General features: G+C 52.4%; 1 protein-coding gene across 3 annotated transcripts in view; it reads left to right on the top strand.

Annotated features, from left to right (window-relative positions):
* Positions 1–5,035: 5,035 nt before the first annotated feature.
* The window catches only part of ZC3H3 (zinc finger CCCH-type containing 3), a 41,209-nt gene continuing 28,891 nt past the window's right edge, over positions 5,036–17,353 (top strand). For 2 of the 3 annotated variants that reach the window (XR_012930149.1, XM_076053910.1), the window contains exons 1-6: positions 5,036–5,330; positions 10,760–10,969; positions 12,987–14,148; positions 15,138–15,224; positions 15,714–15,770; positions 16,220–16,410. Coding sequence is in view for 2 of the 3 variants with exons in the window: in XM_076053910.1 (XP_075910025.1) it covers positions 5,279–5,330; positions 10,760–10,969; positions 12,987–14,148; positions 15,138–15,224; positions 15,714–15,770; positions 16,220–16,410 (1,759 nt within the window). In the remaining variant the exon portion in view is untranslated. The remainder of the gene's footprint in view (positions 5,331–10,759; positions 10,970–12,986; positions 14,149–15,137; positions 15,225–15,713; positions 15,771–16,219; positions 16,411–17,353) is intronic. The other variant, XM_032977493.2, reaches the window with a different exon arrangement.

A 17,353-nucleotide genomic window follows, 5' to 3' on the forward strand; every position in this document is an offset into this window, starting at 1 on the left:
CTGTTTAATAAATGTTTTCTCCTACAACATCAGAGTGCAGGGGCAGAGCTTTGTGACGTCATATTTGAGGGGGGGGGGTCTGACTTTTTGTGACGACAGGGGGGGGGGGGTCAAAAATTGTCAAAAATCGCGTGACGTCATTTATCGACGGCCCGTAACGGGAATCGATCGACGCTGCTTCGTGAGCACGTGGCTCGCGCCGTCACGTGCTCGTGCGTTCGTGACCCATTGTGACGTCGGCGTTACGTCATTGGATCAGCGCGGAGGAATGCGGAGTCGGTGGGGCATGGCGCTTAGGGGCCGTCCATAAATGACGTCACGCGATTTTGGACGATTTTTTACCCCCCCCCCCCACCTCGTCACACGGCGTCACAAAAAGTCAGACCCCCCCCCTCAAATATGACGTCACAAAGCTCTGCCCCCCCCCCCAAAAAACATATTTCCATTTTGAAAATAAAACATGCTTCAAATCGCTTTAAACTATTGTCATTGTAGTCCGTTGTTCATGTGGCGCTGCACTCTGATGTTGTAGGAGTGTTGTTAAAACAATTAGTGTTGTTATAACAATTCCATATTTATTTAAAGTTGCTCATTTTGATGTGACGTCACATTTCTCAAACACCCCCCCCTCGTCACACATCGTCACAAATGTCTGACCCCCCCCCACCCAGGTACGTGATGTCATTTCTGGACGGCACCTTACGAGGCACCCGGGCGATCATGTTTAACAATAACGTGGCCTCCCGTTGGCATCAAACGGAGCTGCTCACCCGTCAATTACGAGCCGAGCCCATATCTTTTCCCCCCCCCCCCCCCCCTAATTGACGTGTCACGTAACGCAGATATTTGCATTGGCTTAGGATGCATGTTTTAATTATCTGAATGACGGCAAAGGCGCAGCCCCCAGCAAGTGCCCGCTGACGCCACTGATAGAGCTGTTGAGATCTGCCCTCCCTCCCTCTCTCTCTCTTTCTCTCGAGGATATTTGGCCTCCTCCTCCAAGCCTGCCAGACGTCTGGGGACGATGTGGGAACAGCAACACTTCACCCCACCTTTGCGCAGCCTGCCGATAGACTTCAATGCGATAGACTTCAATGCGATAGACTTAACTGTGATAGACTTAACTGTGATAGACTTAACTGTGATAGACTCGTTCATACTACTGGGTGGACAGAGGCAGGGAACACGTGTTAAGACACGTGTAGCATTACTTCATCGGTGGATGATCGGGCAAGGATCGGTGGATGATAGGGCAAGCATTAGTGGGTGATAGGGCAAGCATTAGTGGGTGATAGGGCAAGGATCAGTGGGTGATAGGGCAAGGATCAGTGGGTGATAGGGCAAGGATCAGTGGGTGATAGGGCAAGGATCAGTGGGTGATAGGGCATGCATTAGTGGGTGATAGGGCAAGGATCAGTGGGTGATAGGGCAAGGATCAGTGGGTGATAGGGCAAGGATCAGTGGGTGATAGGGCAAGGATCAGTGGGTGATAGGGCAAGGATCAGTGGGTGATAGGGCAAGCATCGGTGTAGGAAAGGGAAACTTCTCACGTGATGAACGCACATTTGTGTGACCCATCGACCTGAGTGCTTGCAGGGCGTTGTTGCTGCCGTAAATCCCAAATCCGTCCGTGAGTCAAAGTGAAAGTCACCCACTAGCAATTACGACGGTAACGCTGTTGCAAGAGCCGTCTGAGGGGGGGGGGTTGGGGGGGGGGGTTGGGGTGGTGGTTGGGGTGGTGGTTCGGAGGGTGGGGTGGGGGTGGGGTGGGGGTGGGGTTGGGGTGTGTTTGGGGGGGGGAGTTGGGGTGGTCCGGCAAAACAACCCCCTACCTCCTCGGGGTGCCGGACGGGCAACGTTGTCGTGGACAGTGCCGTGGGGGCAAGGCCAATTCCAATTGGCCTTTTCCTCTCGGGGCATTTGTAGCCACCACATCGGCTAAATGGGGGCTCTGGACGGGTGCGAGGGGCTGATAACCCCTCCACCTTCAATAAATTGCCACTAAACCACGTCTAAAATATCTCATTAATAAGCTTGTGCCGAAGGCCCCGTGGGGACAGGCGTCTATGACGTCTCCTGGCCAAACCCCATTTGGCGGAGCCAGGAGATTGAATCTTTATACTCGGGACTCCTCCAGAAATAACAAAAAGCCACTGTGGGTGGCCACGTGGAATGTTCGAACGCTCACTGTGGAGGAGAGGCTGCCGAGCTGGACCAGTACCGCCTGGATCTCTGTGACATTCAGGAGGTCCGGTGGACCGGCTCTGGCTCCTGCCACTGAGGGGTGGACAGTCCTCTACTCGGGGCAGGAGACTACTAATCAACAGGGAGTGGCTCTGCTTCTGAACAAAATAATGAAGGGGGCATGAGAGCGTGGCGGTAGGTGTGGGAAGCTGTAAGCCCCAGGCTACTTTGGGCTCGCCTTCCCATCAACCGAAGGCGAGGAGTGGTGGTCGTGGTTACTTATGTAGTGGTCGACTTGATGCGGACAACTTTATTGTTTTCTCCGACAGCACTTTTATTATAACTCTTCACATTACGTCTGTGACTTCGTCATTCCGCTCAGCCGCAGCTCGCTCGCCATGCTCCGCCCGTCTCACTCACTCCGCTTCCTCCCCTATCCCTCACTGTCCCTCTGCGTCGTCCCTGTCTCTCTTTGTCACTCGCTGTCTTTGTCTCTCTCCGTCACTCGCTGTCTTTGTCTCTCTCCGTCGCTCGCTGTCTCTGACTCTCTCCGTTGCTCGCTGTCTCACGCTGTATCTATGTCTCTCTCCCGCTGTCTCTGTCTCTCTCTGTCTCTGCCTCACGTTGTATCTCTGTCTCTCTCCCACTGTCTCACTCCGTCTCTGCTTGTCTCTGCTTGTTTCTGCTTCACTGCTAACCTGTTCTGTCTCCTATGTCTTCGGCCCGTTTCTTCCCGACCTGCTTCGTTCCAGTCCCAACTACAACTCCCGTCGTTCTTCCCGTCTCCCGAATATATCCCCGTTCTCATTAACAACCAATCAATTAGGCCGCGTGCCACCGACGCCCCGCGTCCCCCCCCCCCGCACCTGTTACTTGCCCCCTCTCTATCACCAGACATTTCGACGCCACTCCGCCCTTGACAACAACCCCGACCAATCACAGCCGTACATCGCTTACCAGCTTAATTGGCCCGTCATTACTTCACAGTTCCCCGCCGCCACACCTGGCCGGCCCGACGTAACCCCACTGTCCGTAACTCGCGCGTCTTTACCATCCACCCTGTATGCGCGTGTTAATACACTACACTTATGCCCCCACCGAAGACGAACATACGTGGAGGGATGCAGGCAAGGCAGATGAGTCAGATGCCTTCTATGACCTCCTGTCACAGGTGCTGGCAAAAGTGGCCCCTCGGGATAGAGTCATCTTGTTGGGTGACTTCAATGCCCGAGTTGGTCATGATGTTGGCACCTGGTCTGGAGTAATTGGAGGGCATGGGCCAGATCAGCTCAATAACAACGGTAGGAGGCTGCTAGATTTTTGTGCAGCCCATGGGCTTGTAATTACCAACACGCTGTTCAGGCATCGGCGCATCCACACAACATCATGGATGCATGCCGGTCCAAGCAAGAACATCTGCTGGACTACATAGTGACGGATCAGCGGATGGGGGCCCATGTCCTTGACACCAGGACCTACCATGCAGCTGATCTGCCATCTAAACATCGCCTTATCATCTGTAAGATGCACCTGCCATTCTTCCATTCCGGTGGTGGGTGTACACCTAGGACCCCATTCCAACCTAAGGTGGCCTGGTCACAGCTAGCTGATGAAAGTTGCAAGCGAGAATTTCATCATCGCTTGCGGCTGGGGTTGGCATCGTCCCCCACTCCTCCAGATGTCAAAGGTAAATGGGCGAGGTTTAGGACTGTGACTCATGCAGCTGCAATGGCTGCTTTGGGTACGTGGTCCAGACCTCCCCAGAGACCCTGGCTGACAGAGGAGGTGTTCAGGATAGTTGAGAAAAAGCGACAGGCCCACTGTCATCGTCTACAGCATCCCACGTCAGAGAATGAGGAGGCTTACCGCAGCCTTCGCTCGGAGGTTCGGAGAGCCGTGAGGCGCTGCAAGGATGGGTGGTGGTCGCAGGTTGCTGTGGGGGCAGTTGTGGAGAGAGTGGAGAGTTTCCCATATCTGGGCAGTCTGCTTATGAGTGGCTCCGGTTTAACAGCAGAGGTCTCACTCCGAATCAGTCGAGCGGCAATAACTTTTCATCGGTTGCATAACGCTGTGTGGAAGCTACCTGGTCTGTCGTTCTGCACTAAGCTTCAGGTCTTTTCGGCCACAGTCATTCCCTCCCTTCACTACGCTTGTGAAACGTGGAACATCTTCGTCAAATAGAAATATTAAGGCTGGCCTGCCTACGAAACATCCTGGGTTCAACCAGGCTGGATTGTGTGAGGAGCTCACAAATCCTTGAAAGATCTGGACAAAGTCCCATCGGTGAGCTCCTCCGGCAGGCAAGGCTGCGTTGGCTGGGTCATGTAGCCCGCATGCCCAGCCACCGCATGCCGATCGAGGGGGCTAAACGGGCGCGGCACGGGCTAGAGAAGAGATGGAGTGATGTGGTACGGGAGGATGTGGAGCTGAGTGGACTTGCCGATGACTGGTACCAGCAGTGTCAAGATCGGCCTCTGTGGAGGAGGCTCGTGAAGGACGCTGCTGCTGCTACTGGGCAGTTGGGAGGCAGTCGCCCTCCAACAACAACGGAGGGCGGAGGAGCGACGCTCACAACAACGAGCGGAGCGCCGGGTGACTAAAGCACAGCAAGTTGGCACAGTAGGGGGCACAGGTGGTGCATCTGCCAGTCATCTTAGTCAGTTGACCCGTGGCACCTGGGTCTGCCCCGTGACCTCCCGCCAGCGGGCGTTCGACACTTCACGTGGCCTCAAGGTGCACATGGCCTGGCACAAGCGTCGTGGTGACGTCAGCGCCACTTCGTGGCGAATGGCGGTTGTTGTTGTGGTTGGGGGGGGGAGGGAGTTGGGGGGGAGGAGGGAGTTGTGGGGGATTGCGTCACCGGTGACGTCACGAGGCCTGTTCTGTTTTTGGGATTAAAAGCGAGTAGCTGATCGGTTAACTCCGGCTTGGGCATTTTTAAAACGTTGCTTTTATTATTCTGTTTTTAAAAAAAACAACAACATAACAATGCGTGCTTAAATGTGTTTACAAACAAAAAGAAGAGGACGTCTTTAAAACCGTCGGAATGCGCTGAAGGAGGAGGAGGAGGTGGAGGAGGAGGAAAGGGCTCCCCATGTCGACGGGGGAGAAGGAGTCGCTGCAGAGACAGATTCGCTTCCTCACGGGTACAGCCTCTCCCCGTTCCCCAGCTCGTCGCCTCGAAACGTCGGGCGGGATCGTTCATTCCCTCTCGAATCGTTCGTTCGTTCGTCTCTCGGTCCGCTTGCCCTGGGTCGCGCTCGCAAGCGGCGGCGATCCAGACCTCCCTTTACCCGGCGACAGACTCGGCAGCTTTTCCTCATTATTTTCATCATCATCATCATCGTTATAAATAGCTTATCCAGATTATGAGACACACCGCCTCCCCCACCCCGTATGTGTTTGTGTATTAAAGCAGAAAAACGTGGGAGAGAGAGCGGCGCGCCTTATAATCTCATAGCTGTGTAAGTACAGTGCTGTACAGTACGTGTGCGTGTAAACCATCAGCGCTTGGGAGACAAAGGCGGCCGGGCTGAGTGTTGCTACACACCTCCCCCCCCCCCTCCTCGTGTACCGCTCCGGCCTTCACAGGTGCCGTTCGCTAACACCACTTGCCCCTACAGACTGTTAAGGCTACACGGGGCATCTTTGTCTTTGTGGGGAGCGGTGGCGCAGTGGTTGGTGTGCCGCGCTACGAACCCAGCGAACCCGATGAGTTCGATTCCCGCTCACGGCTACCATCAACCCCCAGTGACGATTATCTGAGACGGGCCTAGGCACTTCCCCTAGGTCGGCTCGGCCTCAAATGAGTGCCTGGTAGCGGTTGCGTCAACATCGCCGCTCGGGAGACAAAGGCGGCCGGGCGTGGTGGCTGGCCACCCCCCCCACCTCCTCGTGTGCCACAGTGCCGGTAGCCTTCATAGGGTGTCTCGCTAACAGCGCTTGCCCCAACAACAACAGTCTGTGTCATACTGGTAGGTACGAAGTTGTAAACTTAGTGTACCAGCCTGCAATAGATTAATGTGTCCGTCCGTCCCCTTTCAAAAGCCCCATACTACCGTATACCGGGAAACAATTCCTCATTTTAAAATGCAATTGTTGTCATTTTTCGGCCCAGCCCTTAACGATTTTATGATACATTGCTCCAAAATGAGCAGATTTCAGTCAATAAGGATTTCACCATTCCATTCCTCTACAGAGGTTAATTTGTCCGAAGAACCCTCAACGATTTTGAGGGCAAAAAGGTGGGAAGACGCTCTCAATTTGCACAATTTTACGTAACAATGTCATAAAATTCGCAAAATTGCAATGTTCCTACCAGCCCACCCTGCAGGGACCTGTTTAATTATTGATTTGAATCTTGGATCATTAGGAGGAAAACCGGTTTACCCCGTATTCTTGTATATGGAAAATGTAGTGTTTTCGGGTCCATTCGGCGTACAGCCGTTTCGATACGGGCAAATTCTAATGTTGTCTCTGTGTTTGTCCCTTGTGATGCTTACTTTGTGTGATTTTTTTTTTGTTAGGATGAACGTTGAGATTTATAAGGGTGACCAAATTTAGCTCTCTGAATTGGTACTGTAATAAGGTACTGCTATGGGGTTAACAGGTAATGCTGTGTGGGCTATACACGGTGGTGGTTGGGTTGCGGGGGGGTGCTGCTGCTGCTGCGTCTTACAATCCGGACACTCGGGTGACACGTTGGTGATGGGCAATGGGGGGAGGTGGGGGAGCATTCATCCAGCAGTAGATCGAACATTTCTGGTATTAAAACCGTCTTTTTTTTAAACCGATGTTTTTTCGCGCACGGTGTTAGCCCAAAAAAATATATAAAACACGCTAGGTTATGTAACTAAACTTTTTTTTTTGTCTCTCTAAGCAATTAAAAATGAAGAGATATAAAAAAAAAATTTTTACATTAAATGCGGTTTGGTTTTAACGACTTTGAATTTCGTAGACCGCGTTTTTTTTTAACGTTAGCACCACGGAGAGCGATTTGGCAGTTATTCAGATGGACGAGTCCATCTATGTTCGGAAAAGAGGAGGGGGGAGACGAAAATAAAACCGCCACTTTTTTTTTCAAATTTTCTATGCTGTGGTTTTCACACCTGATGATGATTGCTTGTGTTGCAGTCGAAACGTCGTGAGAATTTTATTGTTCTTCTTTGGTTCTTTCGGTAAAGTCACGTAGAATGAGAATAAAATAATACATTGATAAAATAAAATAACACAATAATATTCTCACGACGTTTCGGCCACAACACACGTTTCGGCCTGTTGTGGCCGAAAGATCGTGAGAATATTATTGTGTTATTTTATTTTATCAATTAATTATTTTATTCTCATTCTACGTGACTTTACCGAAAGAACCAAAGAAGATGAATCCTTGCAGTCACGAAAGCTTTAAATCGAAATATATTATTATCAGAGTTGTATTTTTTGTTTGCATTTTGACTGCTTGTGTTGTGGTTATTGCAAACATGATGCCTTGAATAAAGGTGTCAGTTTTTGTGCCAGTTAAAAGGGTAAAACCTATTCTTATACGAAATTTTATTGTTTTATATTTAGATTACTTTATTGTTTCCCTTCTACGTGACTTTACCGAAAGAACCAAGAATATGAATCCCTGCAAGTGACGAAAGCTTTAAATCAAAATTTAACGTATTTAACCGCACCGCGCTTACCGCTCCATCGCTGTTAATAACCCCATATGGTTTACCCCGTATTCTTCTACAGGGAATTTGAGTTTTCAGGTGCATACGGCGTAGAGACATTTCAATACGGATAAATTTTTGTTTTGATCAATGTTTTGTGTTTCTCCCTTGTGATGGAACTTTGTGGGGTGAACGTTGAGAGAGAGGTGGGGGGGCGGTGAGGCGACGGCGTTACCGTAGTGCCGCTATTATCTGCGCAGTGCACAATCTAGCAGTGCTAAAACTGTACTAACTTATCTACCAATTATGTGTTACTTATTTATTGGATATTTACTTTTGTTACTTATTTACTGTTTTAAGTTCACTCGTTTCCGGTTAGTTTGTTTTCTTTGTGCACGTTATGATTTTAATGTTAACAATTGATAGTGGAATGTATTACAAATGTAAACTTCGTATTAATATGATGGAATTAAGCTGCGGTAACGACGTTAAATATAGGAATGCATGCGGGGTATATGGAGGTGCGGGCTATCTGAAATTTGTTTTACACACAACGCTATTTTTTCGGGGTATATGCGTCTGTGGGTTATATGCGTATGCGGGCTATATGGGGGAAAATAAGGTAATAAGGGATTTTTCACGTAAACAAAACGCCAATAGATACTACTTCAGCCCACCTGTGTGTTGGAGAGTAGATTCACAACATTTACACTGAAGTAGTACACTAATTGGCACGTTTTTTTGACGTTACGTTACAAACCTTACTGTCTGTGTCGAGTGGTGGAGGATTACGACACATTTATACTTATGGGATCTAACCCAAAAACCTTTATTACAATTATTTCAGCTTGCACAGGGGGGGGGGGGGGTGCATAATTTCCGCATCCATGATTCAAGACGAGAAAAAATCTGGACCGGTTTCGATACGCAGTTCCTCATCGTAAGAGTCAGGCTCGCTTTTCAATGTACGTATGTTGAACTTCTTTCGCGCCTTACGTAGCCAATGTCGCTAATTGGAGGTGCGGGGGTGAAGGAAAACAAACTAAACACCAAAGCAGTGCTGAAGAAATGAGTTTGTCAATCTCGATGATTTAAAAGTGCACCGCCCCAGTGGCTTCCTAATATCGGAAGGAAGAGCGTTACCAGACGACAACGGAAGTGCATCTCAAAGGCAGATTGGTCATTTTATTTCGTTCCATTCTATCTCCTGTCTCTTCCAAATCACGAGCAAATTTCCCTGTCCTGCTGTTGCTGTTCCGCCCATTCACTCCATGTAAATCCCCGTTCCCCTCTCAGGGATGGTTGTTCTCCCTGCTCTCCTCCGCCTGTCTTCCCTTGCCCCCTTGGTTAATTCAACCCGCCAGTTACTGTAAAATTTCGCACTACCCACACAGCGCGCACAGCGCATCGCCCCCAGTCCTCGAGGCAATACATCGGGATTCGCATGCCCTCTTCCCGCCCGATGTATCGCTGTCAAATCAAACTCGGACAGAGTCTCTCGAGCCACCTTGCCAATTGCCCAGATAGGCATGCCAATTTCATGGCACGCTGTGACGCAGCATGGTCAGTGCGCACTTGTGAATGCCCCGGCCAATACAAATACGCTCTGAAAATCCCCATGAAGCGCACGAGCGCCAGGAATTCCCTGCGCGTAACGCGGTATCGTTCTGCCACTGAAAGCGTGCGGCTTCCATATGCGATCACCACTTGCCATGAAGTTTCTGGGAGAGGACAGGCCCTTTCCCGGCCTCACTAGCATCCGTTTCCAAAATGAAGCCCTCCCTGACGTTTGGATAAGCTAGGACAGACGCTGTTATCAGAGCTGCCTTGATTGCGTAAACTGATTTTTGCTCCTCCGCGCGCCCATTGGAATGCATGTCACTTAGCTGTTAATGCGTGCATTGGTCGAGCAATTGATGTAAAAGCCTTCAGAAGCTTCCTATAGTAAGTGGCTAAGCCAATAAATTGCCGCACTTCCGTGACATTCTTTGGTGTGGGCCAGTCTTGCACACTCCGATTATTTTCTGTATCTGTAACCACCCCCTCCTGACTGACTACTTGGCCCAAATATTTAACTTCTTTCTGCAAAATACAACACGTGTGCGGTTTTAATCTCAGATTAGCCACCCTCAAGCGGGGCAAGTACTTCGTGCAAGTGCTCCTCAAATGTGCTAGTGAACACAATAGCATCGTCGAAGTAAATTCAAGCAAGCACTCCCATTGGAAGCCAGCTAACACCATTTCCACGAGTCTCTGGAATGTAGCAGGCCAAGCTTGGAGGCCCATTGCCAAAACTTTGAACTCAAACAGTCCCCCTGTTGTAACAAATGCTGTTTTATGCTTAGTGGCTTCATCAAGTGCCAGTTGCCAATATCCCCAATTTTAGTCAAACATAGAAAAAAATAATTCGCTCCCGATAATGCACCAATAGACTCATCGACTCTTGGAAGTGGGTAAGCGTCTGCAACTGACGCTTTATTTAAGCGTCTGTCAGTCGATGCAAAAGTGTGCACACCCATCTTGATTATGTCCGCTTCTAACATGTCTTTCACACATTCCCGGATAAAAACAATTCTGGATGCTCATTCTATAAGCGTTTTGCGGAATGGGTCTGGGCCGCCCCCCCCCCCCCTTCCATTTAAATCACATGCTTAATAGCATCGGCCCTTCCCAAGTCATACTTCGAATGTCTGAACACATCAGAAAATTCCGTCGGCAACCCAGCGAGTGCCGTGTGCTGGACACTTGACAACACCTCCCCCACGTCGTTCCCTGGTGAACATGCTCCAATCACGTTAGTATTTCCCACATCCTCTGCAGCTGACACGTGCGCCATCGGAGTGTGGGCATTCAACGCAACCGGTTCATCTGACACATTCAAGCACTTGCAATAACAATCGCCTGATTTCGCTTAACCACAGTGTCAGCCGCAATGAGCGGCGTGGCGAACAGCGAGCGCATTCTTAGAGGCGCCGGCACTCGCGAGCGCGGTGGAATGACCGATGCCCGATTCAACACCGCCTGCACGTGTGCACCTCTCGCGGATTCCCCCGATGGCCGGATGAAGGGCACGACCCCCCGCGAGGTGTTTCAATCCATTCCCCGGCCGTGTCGCGGTGCGGCCTTGCAAGGTAAACCGTCCAGCGAGGCCATCTCACGCGTCAACGCTTCAAGCGTAACGCCCTCTGTCCCCCCCACTGCGATCCCGAAAGCCCGTAGCCGCTGCCCATGTCGTGGACTTAAGGCCGGCGGTGGCGGCCGTGCCGGTTTTGGCCTTTCGACATCCCTCGCCGGCTGCTACGTGTCTTGGCGGCTGTATCCCGTCGGCCGCTGGGGCCCCCCTTCCCGAGCCTTGGCACCCTCCTTGTCCTCCTCACTCACGAGTCTCCACCAACCCCCACCCCACACTTCTGGCCCGCCACCAACCCTCACCGGAACTCTCTCCATGGCTACCCTGCCTCGGCTCTTTCCGTACCCCTCCCCCTCCTCCATTCTCGGTCATTAAACTAGTACAGCACACAGGTGTGTTGGAGAGTGAACCCACGACATTTACAATTTGAGCACGACGTTTCGACCAGTCATTACAGCCAGCATCATCAGGCGGCAGCCAGAGTTGTGTAGAAATCATGTTTTGGTCTTAAATAGAGCAATAAAGAATGGCATGTTTTGTTTCCGTGACAAACCTTACTATTTGGCTGTGTCGGATGGTGGCGGGTTTAACGACACACTTATATTTACACGATCTTACCCAAACACCTCTTTTATGGATAATATTGCTTACGAAATTCTACGTGTTAAACAGAAGTGGGCTTTTGAAGGTGTATATTGGGTAAGCTTTGAGAGTAATCTGTGTCTTGAATTGAGAGTGGTCACATAAGCCCTGAGATAATAGTATTCCCATAAATAACTTTTGTCGGCTGAGTCTACGTGTTAAACAGAAGCGGGCTTTTGAAGGTGTATATTGTGTAAGCAATGAGAGTAATCTGTGTCTTGAATTGAGAGTGGTCACATAAGCCCTGAGATAATAGTATTCCCATAAATAGCTTTTGTCGGCTGAGTTGTGGTAAAGGTGTTATTATGTATGTTTATGGGGATGTCTCATTTTTAATGAGGGTTAGGTAGGTTGTGTGGTGTGCACAGCTGTACGTATATAGCAGCCCTAGGCAAACTTGCTCGGTGATTCAGTGGTAGATTATCTATGGTGGCGAGATGTTAGCTACCTCGCCTGGTATACAGGAGGTCGTGGGTTCGATCCCGACCCTGATGCCTGCTGTATATTTTGAGTTTGCATGTCCTCCCCTTGTTTGCGTGGATTTTTCAGGGTTCCGCCGGTTTTTCCCTCCACATGTAGAATCGTGCGTTTAGAGTATTTTGCTGATATATATTTTGACATGATAAGCTATCATTTGTGGTCAGGTCGGTGGGCCTTACCTGGTGAAATAAAAAGAGTTTCTAGAAATTTCGAATTCCCTTTTAACTAACCTTAGAAAAAGAATTGGAATAAGTGCTCCAAAGCACCAAACGTTATGTTCCAACCTTGTTTTCCTCCCTTAACATCGTAAAATCTTCCTTCAAAAATATTTCGAAGCAGAAATTTAATGCTGGATGCAACCGCATTTGTCAATGTCATTTGTAACGTTGATCCTTAACGCGTGCATTGATAGTTCAATTTTAACGTGCCATTTTATCGAGGGACTGCGTGTTGTCTTTGGTGTGGTCTGGGACTGTTTTTGTTGTTGATTTGCTGCCTTGCCAACGCTTGCATTTAGCGTTGGAAAATAGGACGTGTACTTTAATGTATTTATTTGAATGTGGCGACTTGCTTACATTTGTCTCAATTTTGAACTCCTGTCGTGTTGTGTGTTGTTTGTTCTTGTTACTTGCTGATCCGCCACGACTGGACATCTGTACAAACAAGCTTGATAGCCCTTCCGATTCCTCCAGTCTTAAATAAAGATCCTGATTCTTACTCTGTATACATCACAATTTTCTTTACCTTTGTTTTCGTTGTTTTGCAATGTTTAACTTGATATACCATGGTGTTCTATTCGCCACCCCCGCCTCCTGCATCCTCCCTCTCCCCCCTACCCCCCCCCCCTTACCTCCTCACACCTCCTTTCCCCTCCTCCTCCTCCTCCTGCTCCACAGGCCTCATTAACGCACACAGGAGTCAACATGGAGACGCACCGCGGAGACCGGCGGATCACCTCTCGGGCCGCGGCCAGGCCGACCCTTCGTCCTGCACGTGGACCAACCCGGCACGCGCCGCGCTGGCGCGTGCCGGGTTGGTCCACGGCGCCGCGACGCCACCGGCCGCCGCTTCCGTTCCGCCGGCGCCCGACAGACCGAAACGACCGGCAGCATCCGCCCGTCTCGCCCCCGCCACGGCCGTGCCGCCGCTCGACGTGACGCTGGCGCGCCGGAGTCCGGCGGCACCGAGCGTCTGTCGCGCGCCCAGGAAGCCCGCGATTTGCGCCGAGGGGCGGTCGCGCTACTCGTGGCGACGGCCCCCCCCTGTGCGCGCCGCCCCCGTCGGCGCGAAGCCCGGCGAGCAGGCCCCGGCGACGAGCGCTGACGTCCCGAAGGGCTCCGCTCCCGGCCCCGCACCGGCGCCGGCCGTGGCGGCGCGGGGCCGTGGCGGCGACAAGAAGCGATCGTCTGAAGCGCGCCCGCAGCAGCAGCAGCAGCAGCAGCAGCAGGAGCAGCAGCAGCAGCTGCAGGAGCAGCAGCAGCTGCAGCAGCAGCTGCAGCGGCAGGCCAAGATGGTGCGCAGCAGCACGCCGCTGTCGGCCCGCTCGAAGGCGGCCACCACCAAGTACGTGTGGACGGGCGCCACCGCCAGACACGGCGGCCCGCTCGCCGCCACGCCGGCGTCCTGTGTTTCGCCCGGCTGGGGCCTGTCTCCCGTGACGTGGTCCCGACGGACGGACGCCGAGTCCACCGAGGTCGGTTCGGCGACGTCGTCGGCCGGCGCCGCTGTCGCCGCCGCTATCACCGCAGCGGCGGTGACGGCGGCGGCAAGGCCGCAGAAGGGACGGCTGCCGCGATTGACGGCCGCTCCCAAAGCCGCCTCTCCCGCCGCGATGCGTGCCGGAACCTCCCGCTACAAGTGGAAGTCGAGCGGCGGCGACGGCGGCGGCAATCCCTGCGGCACCGTGAGGACGCCGCCGCCGTCCGCGTCCGCCGCCTGCCCCGGCGCGGCGATTTTGGCCCCGGCGAGGAACCGGACGAAGTTCGTGCGGCGCAGGAGCGTGCTCTACGCGACCACGGCCACGCCGCGCGTCACCGGGAAGGTGGCGCTCAGGACGAGGTGCGTGTAACCGCCGCTGACCCAGTGACCCGGGTCAACCTGGTCCACACCCGTCCGACACACGTGTTTTCTTGAGTGTGGGCACCAACGGTCAGGTGGAGCAGTGGCGAAGTGGTTAGCTTTGTTTGCTGTGCTACTAAATCCACCCCGTCCGAGTTCGATTCTCGATCACGCCCAACAGTCGTTGCCCTTCCCCGCTTCCCCATCACCAGCTCGCATAGACCAGCACGGCGAAGTATGGTCAAGCAAACGCAGTCACCCCCCCCCCCCACGATGTGTGACAAGACGTGGGGAGGCCTTCATCCATTGGAGGCGGATTGAGAATGGCTGGAATGAACACGTACATAAATACAGTGAGGGGAGAAAAGTATTTGATCCCCTGCTGATTTTGTACGTTTGCCCACCGACAAAGAAATGGTCAGTCTATAATTTTAATGGTAGGTTTATTTGAACAGTGAGAGACAGAATAACAGCAACAAAATCCAGAAAAACGCATGTTTTCTTCTGGTCCAACACTAGTGGAGACTAGGCTCTAAAGAAAGCCGTCTTGGGTGTGGACCAATCAATTCAAGGACAGTGCATATTATTATCAGAGTTGTCTCTTTTGTTTGCATTTTGACTGCTTGTGTTGTGGTTATTGCAAACATGATGCCTTGAATAAAGGTGTCAGTTTTTGTGCCAGTTAAAAGGGTCAAACCTATTCCTAGTGCGTGCACTGTTCGGCAAAATGTGCTTTGTATTTTACCCCCCACCCTCGCTTTCGCCCGCTGCTCCCCGCTGCCCCCTTTGACCCCCCCCCGTGACCTTACACGAACGGGCCGTCATCGGCCTCCCTCTGATCACAACTAAAATTTCATTTGGCGAAGGGCGGCCCTGTGGTGGGTGCCTTGGTGGCCGGGCGCCCTGGTGGCCGGGTGCCCTGGTGGCGCTGGCGATGCCGCCGCCGCTGTTGCTGTGACAGTCTCTTTCTGCTGCCGGCTCTGCCGCAGGTACAAGCTGGTGCGGCAGCCGTGGGGCCCCGCGTCCCCACGCACGCCACGGAGCGGGCCGCACGCGCGCGGAGACTTCATGACGCGGTGCGTGCCCGTCGGAGCGCGACGCGCGGGAGCGCGTGACGCAGGCGAAAGATTCCTCCTGGCCGGAATGCCTCCACTAGAGGGGGCCCCAGACAAGAGGACGTCTGGCACACTCTTCCACACTAGGGGTGTGCGGCTGGTAGGGTTGTAGGTCTGTAATGGTGTGGGGGTGTAGGGAAGTTAGGGCTGGTAGTCCTGGTAGGGCTGTGGGTCTGGTGGGGCTGTGGGTCTGGTAGGGGTGTAGGAGTGGTAGGCCTGGTAGGCCTGGTAAGGCTGTGGGTCTGGTAGGGGTGGTAGGGGTGTAGGTGTGGTAGGGCTGTGGGTCTGGTAGGGGTGGTAGGGGTGTAGGTGTGGTAGGGCGGGTAAGGTCGTAGGGCGGGTAGGTGTGGTCGGTGTGGAGGCTCTTAGGGCTGGTAGGGGTGATAAATGTTGGGAACCGCTGGTTGAGTGCGAGCGGTCGAGAGTAAGCTCCGTGCGTGTCTCCCGCAGGCGAATGAGCGTCATCAAGTCGCGGCCCCAGGCCGACCTGACCCTGGCGCACAGCAGGTGGGACTTTCCCTGTGCGTGTGTGCTGTGTTGTGCGTGTGTGTGCGCGCTGCGTTGTACTGTGCGTGCGTGTGTGCTACGTTGTGCCGTGCGTGTTTGCTGTATTTTGCTGTGCGTGTGTGTGCTGTCCTGTGTGTGTGTACTGTGTGTGTGTACTGTGTGTGTGTATGCTGCGTTGCATTGCGCTGTGCGTGTGCGTGCGTGCTGCTTATGTGCCGTGCGCGTGTGTGTGCGAGCTGCGCTCATTGTGCGGTGCGCTGTGCCGTGCGCGTGTGTACTGTTTGATCAGTGACTATGCCGTGTGCGTGGTGTGTTGACGCTGGTGGCGCGCGTGTGCTACGTTCAACGCTGATTAACTGGATCATTGGTTTGATTGGTGCTGCTTCTCACGTGTAACACACGCACACACACACGCACACACACACACACGTGCGCCTCCCCCCCCACAGCGCCGACGTGTGGTGGGGCCGGAGGTGCCTGCGACTCATCGGCGGCGTGGCCTACAGCGTGACGGCCCAGCGGCTCGCACGAGCCGGCCACGCGCGGCCACCGTCGCAGCAGCAGCAGCAGCAGCACCGGGGCCACGGAGCGGCCTCATCGCCCGCTAGGACCCCGTCGCCGGCTCGCTCACGAGCCAAAGGTGTGGGGGGGGGGGGGGAGATTGGTGGGGCCGGGGGGTTGGGGTGGTATGGAGAGGGGGAGAAGTGGCACCGCGGTGGCTCGGAGATGTTAACTACCTCGCCTGGTATGCAGGTGGTCGTGGGTTTGATCCCCGACACCTGCTGCTGTATATTTGGAATTGGCGTGTCTCTCTCTCTCTCTCTCTCCCCGTGGTCGTGTGGATTTTTGTCCGGGCCCTCCGGTTTTTCCCTCCGCATTTAGAATCAACGTCACGCGTTTTAAAGAGTATTTGGCTGCTATACATTTGCACGTGATAAGCCACTTTGTTGAGCTATGATTTGTCAAAAAGAGATATGTAGCTCATTGTGCCTTGCCTTGTTATATAGATATAGTTTAGTAGGTGGTGGGTGGGGGTGGTGGGGGTGGTGGGGGTGCAGAGGGAGGGAGGAGCAGAAGCTCGGGGAGGAGAGAGGGGCAAGGTACGGGAGAGATGGAGAAGCACACCGAGTGAAATTATAAGTTTTTATTTAAAGCTTTCGTGACTGCAGGGATTCATATTCTTGGTTCTTTCGGTAAAGTCACGTAGAAGGGAAACAAAAAAATAATAAAACAATAAAATTCTCACGATGTTTCGACTGCAACACAAGCAACCATCACCAGGTGTGAAAACCAACATCAGTGTTGCAGTCGAAACTTCGTGAGAATTTTATTTTTTATACATATATATTTTTTTTATTTTTGTTTGTTTCCCCTTCTACGTGACTTTACCGAAAGAACCAAGAATATGAAATTATTATATTTCGATTTAAAGCTTTCGTGACTGCAAGGATTCATCTTCTTTGGTTCTTTCGGTAAAGTCACGTAGAATGAGAATAAAATAATAAATTGATAAAATAAAATAACACAATAATATTCTCACGACGTTTCGGCCACAACACAAGCGGCCTTATTATTTTATTCTC

This window comes from Petromyzon marinus, chromosome 63 (assembly GCF_048934315.1).
Source record: "Petromyzon marinus isolate PM22_M1 ecotype Great Lakes invasive population chromosome 63, UKy_Petmar_22M1.pri1.0, whole genome shotgun sequence".
Classification (NCBI taxonomy): domain Eukaryota; kingdom Metazoa; phylum Chordata; class Hyperoartia; order Petromyzontiformes; family Petromyzontidae; genus Petromyzon; species Petromyzon marinus.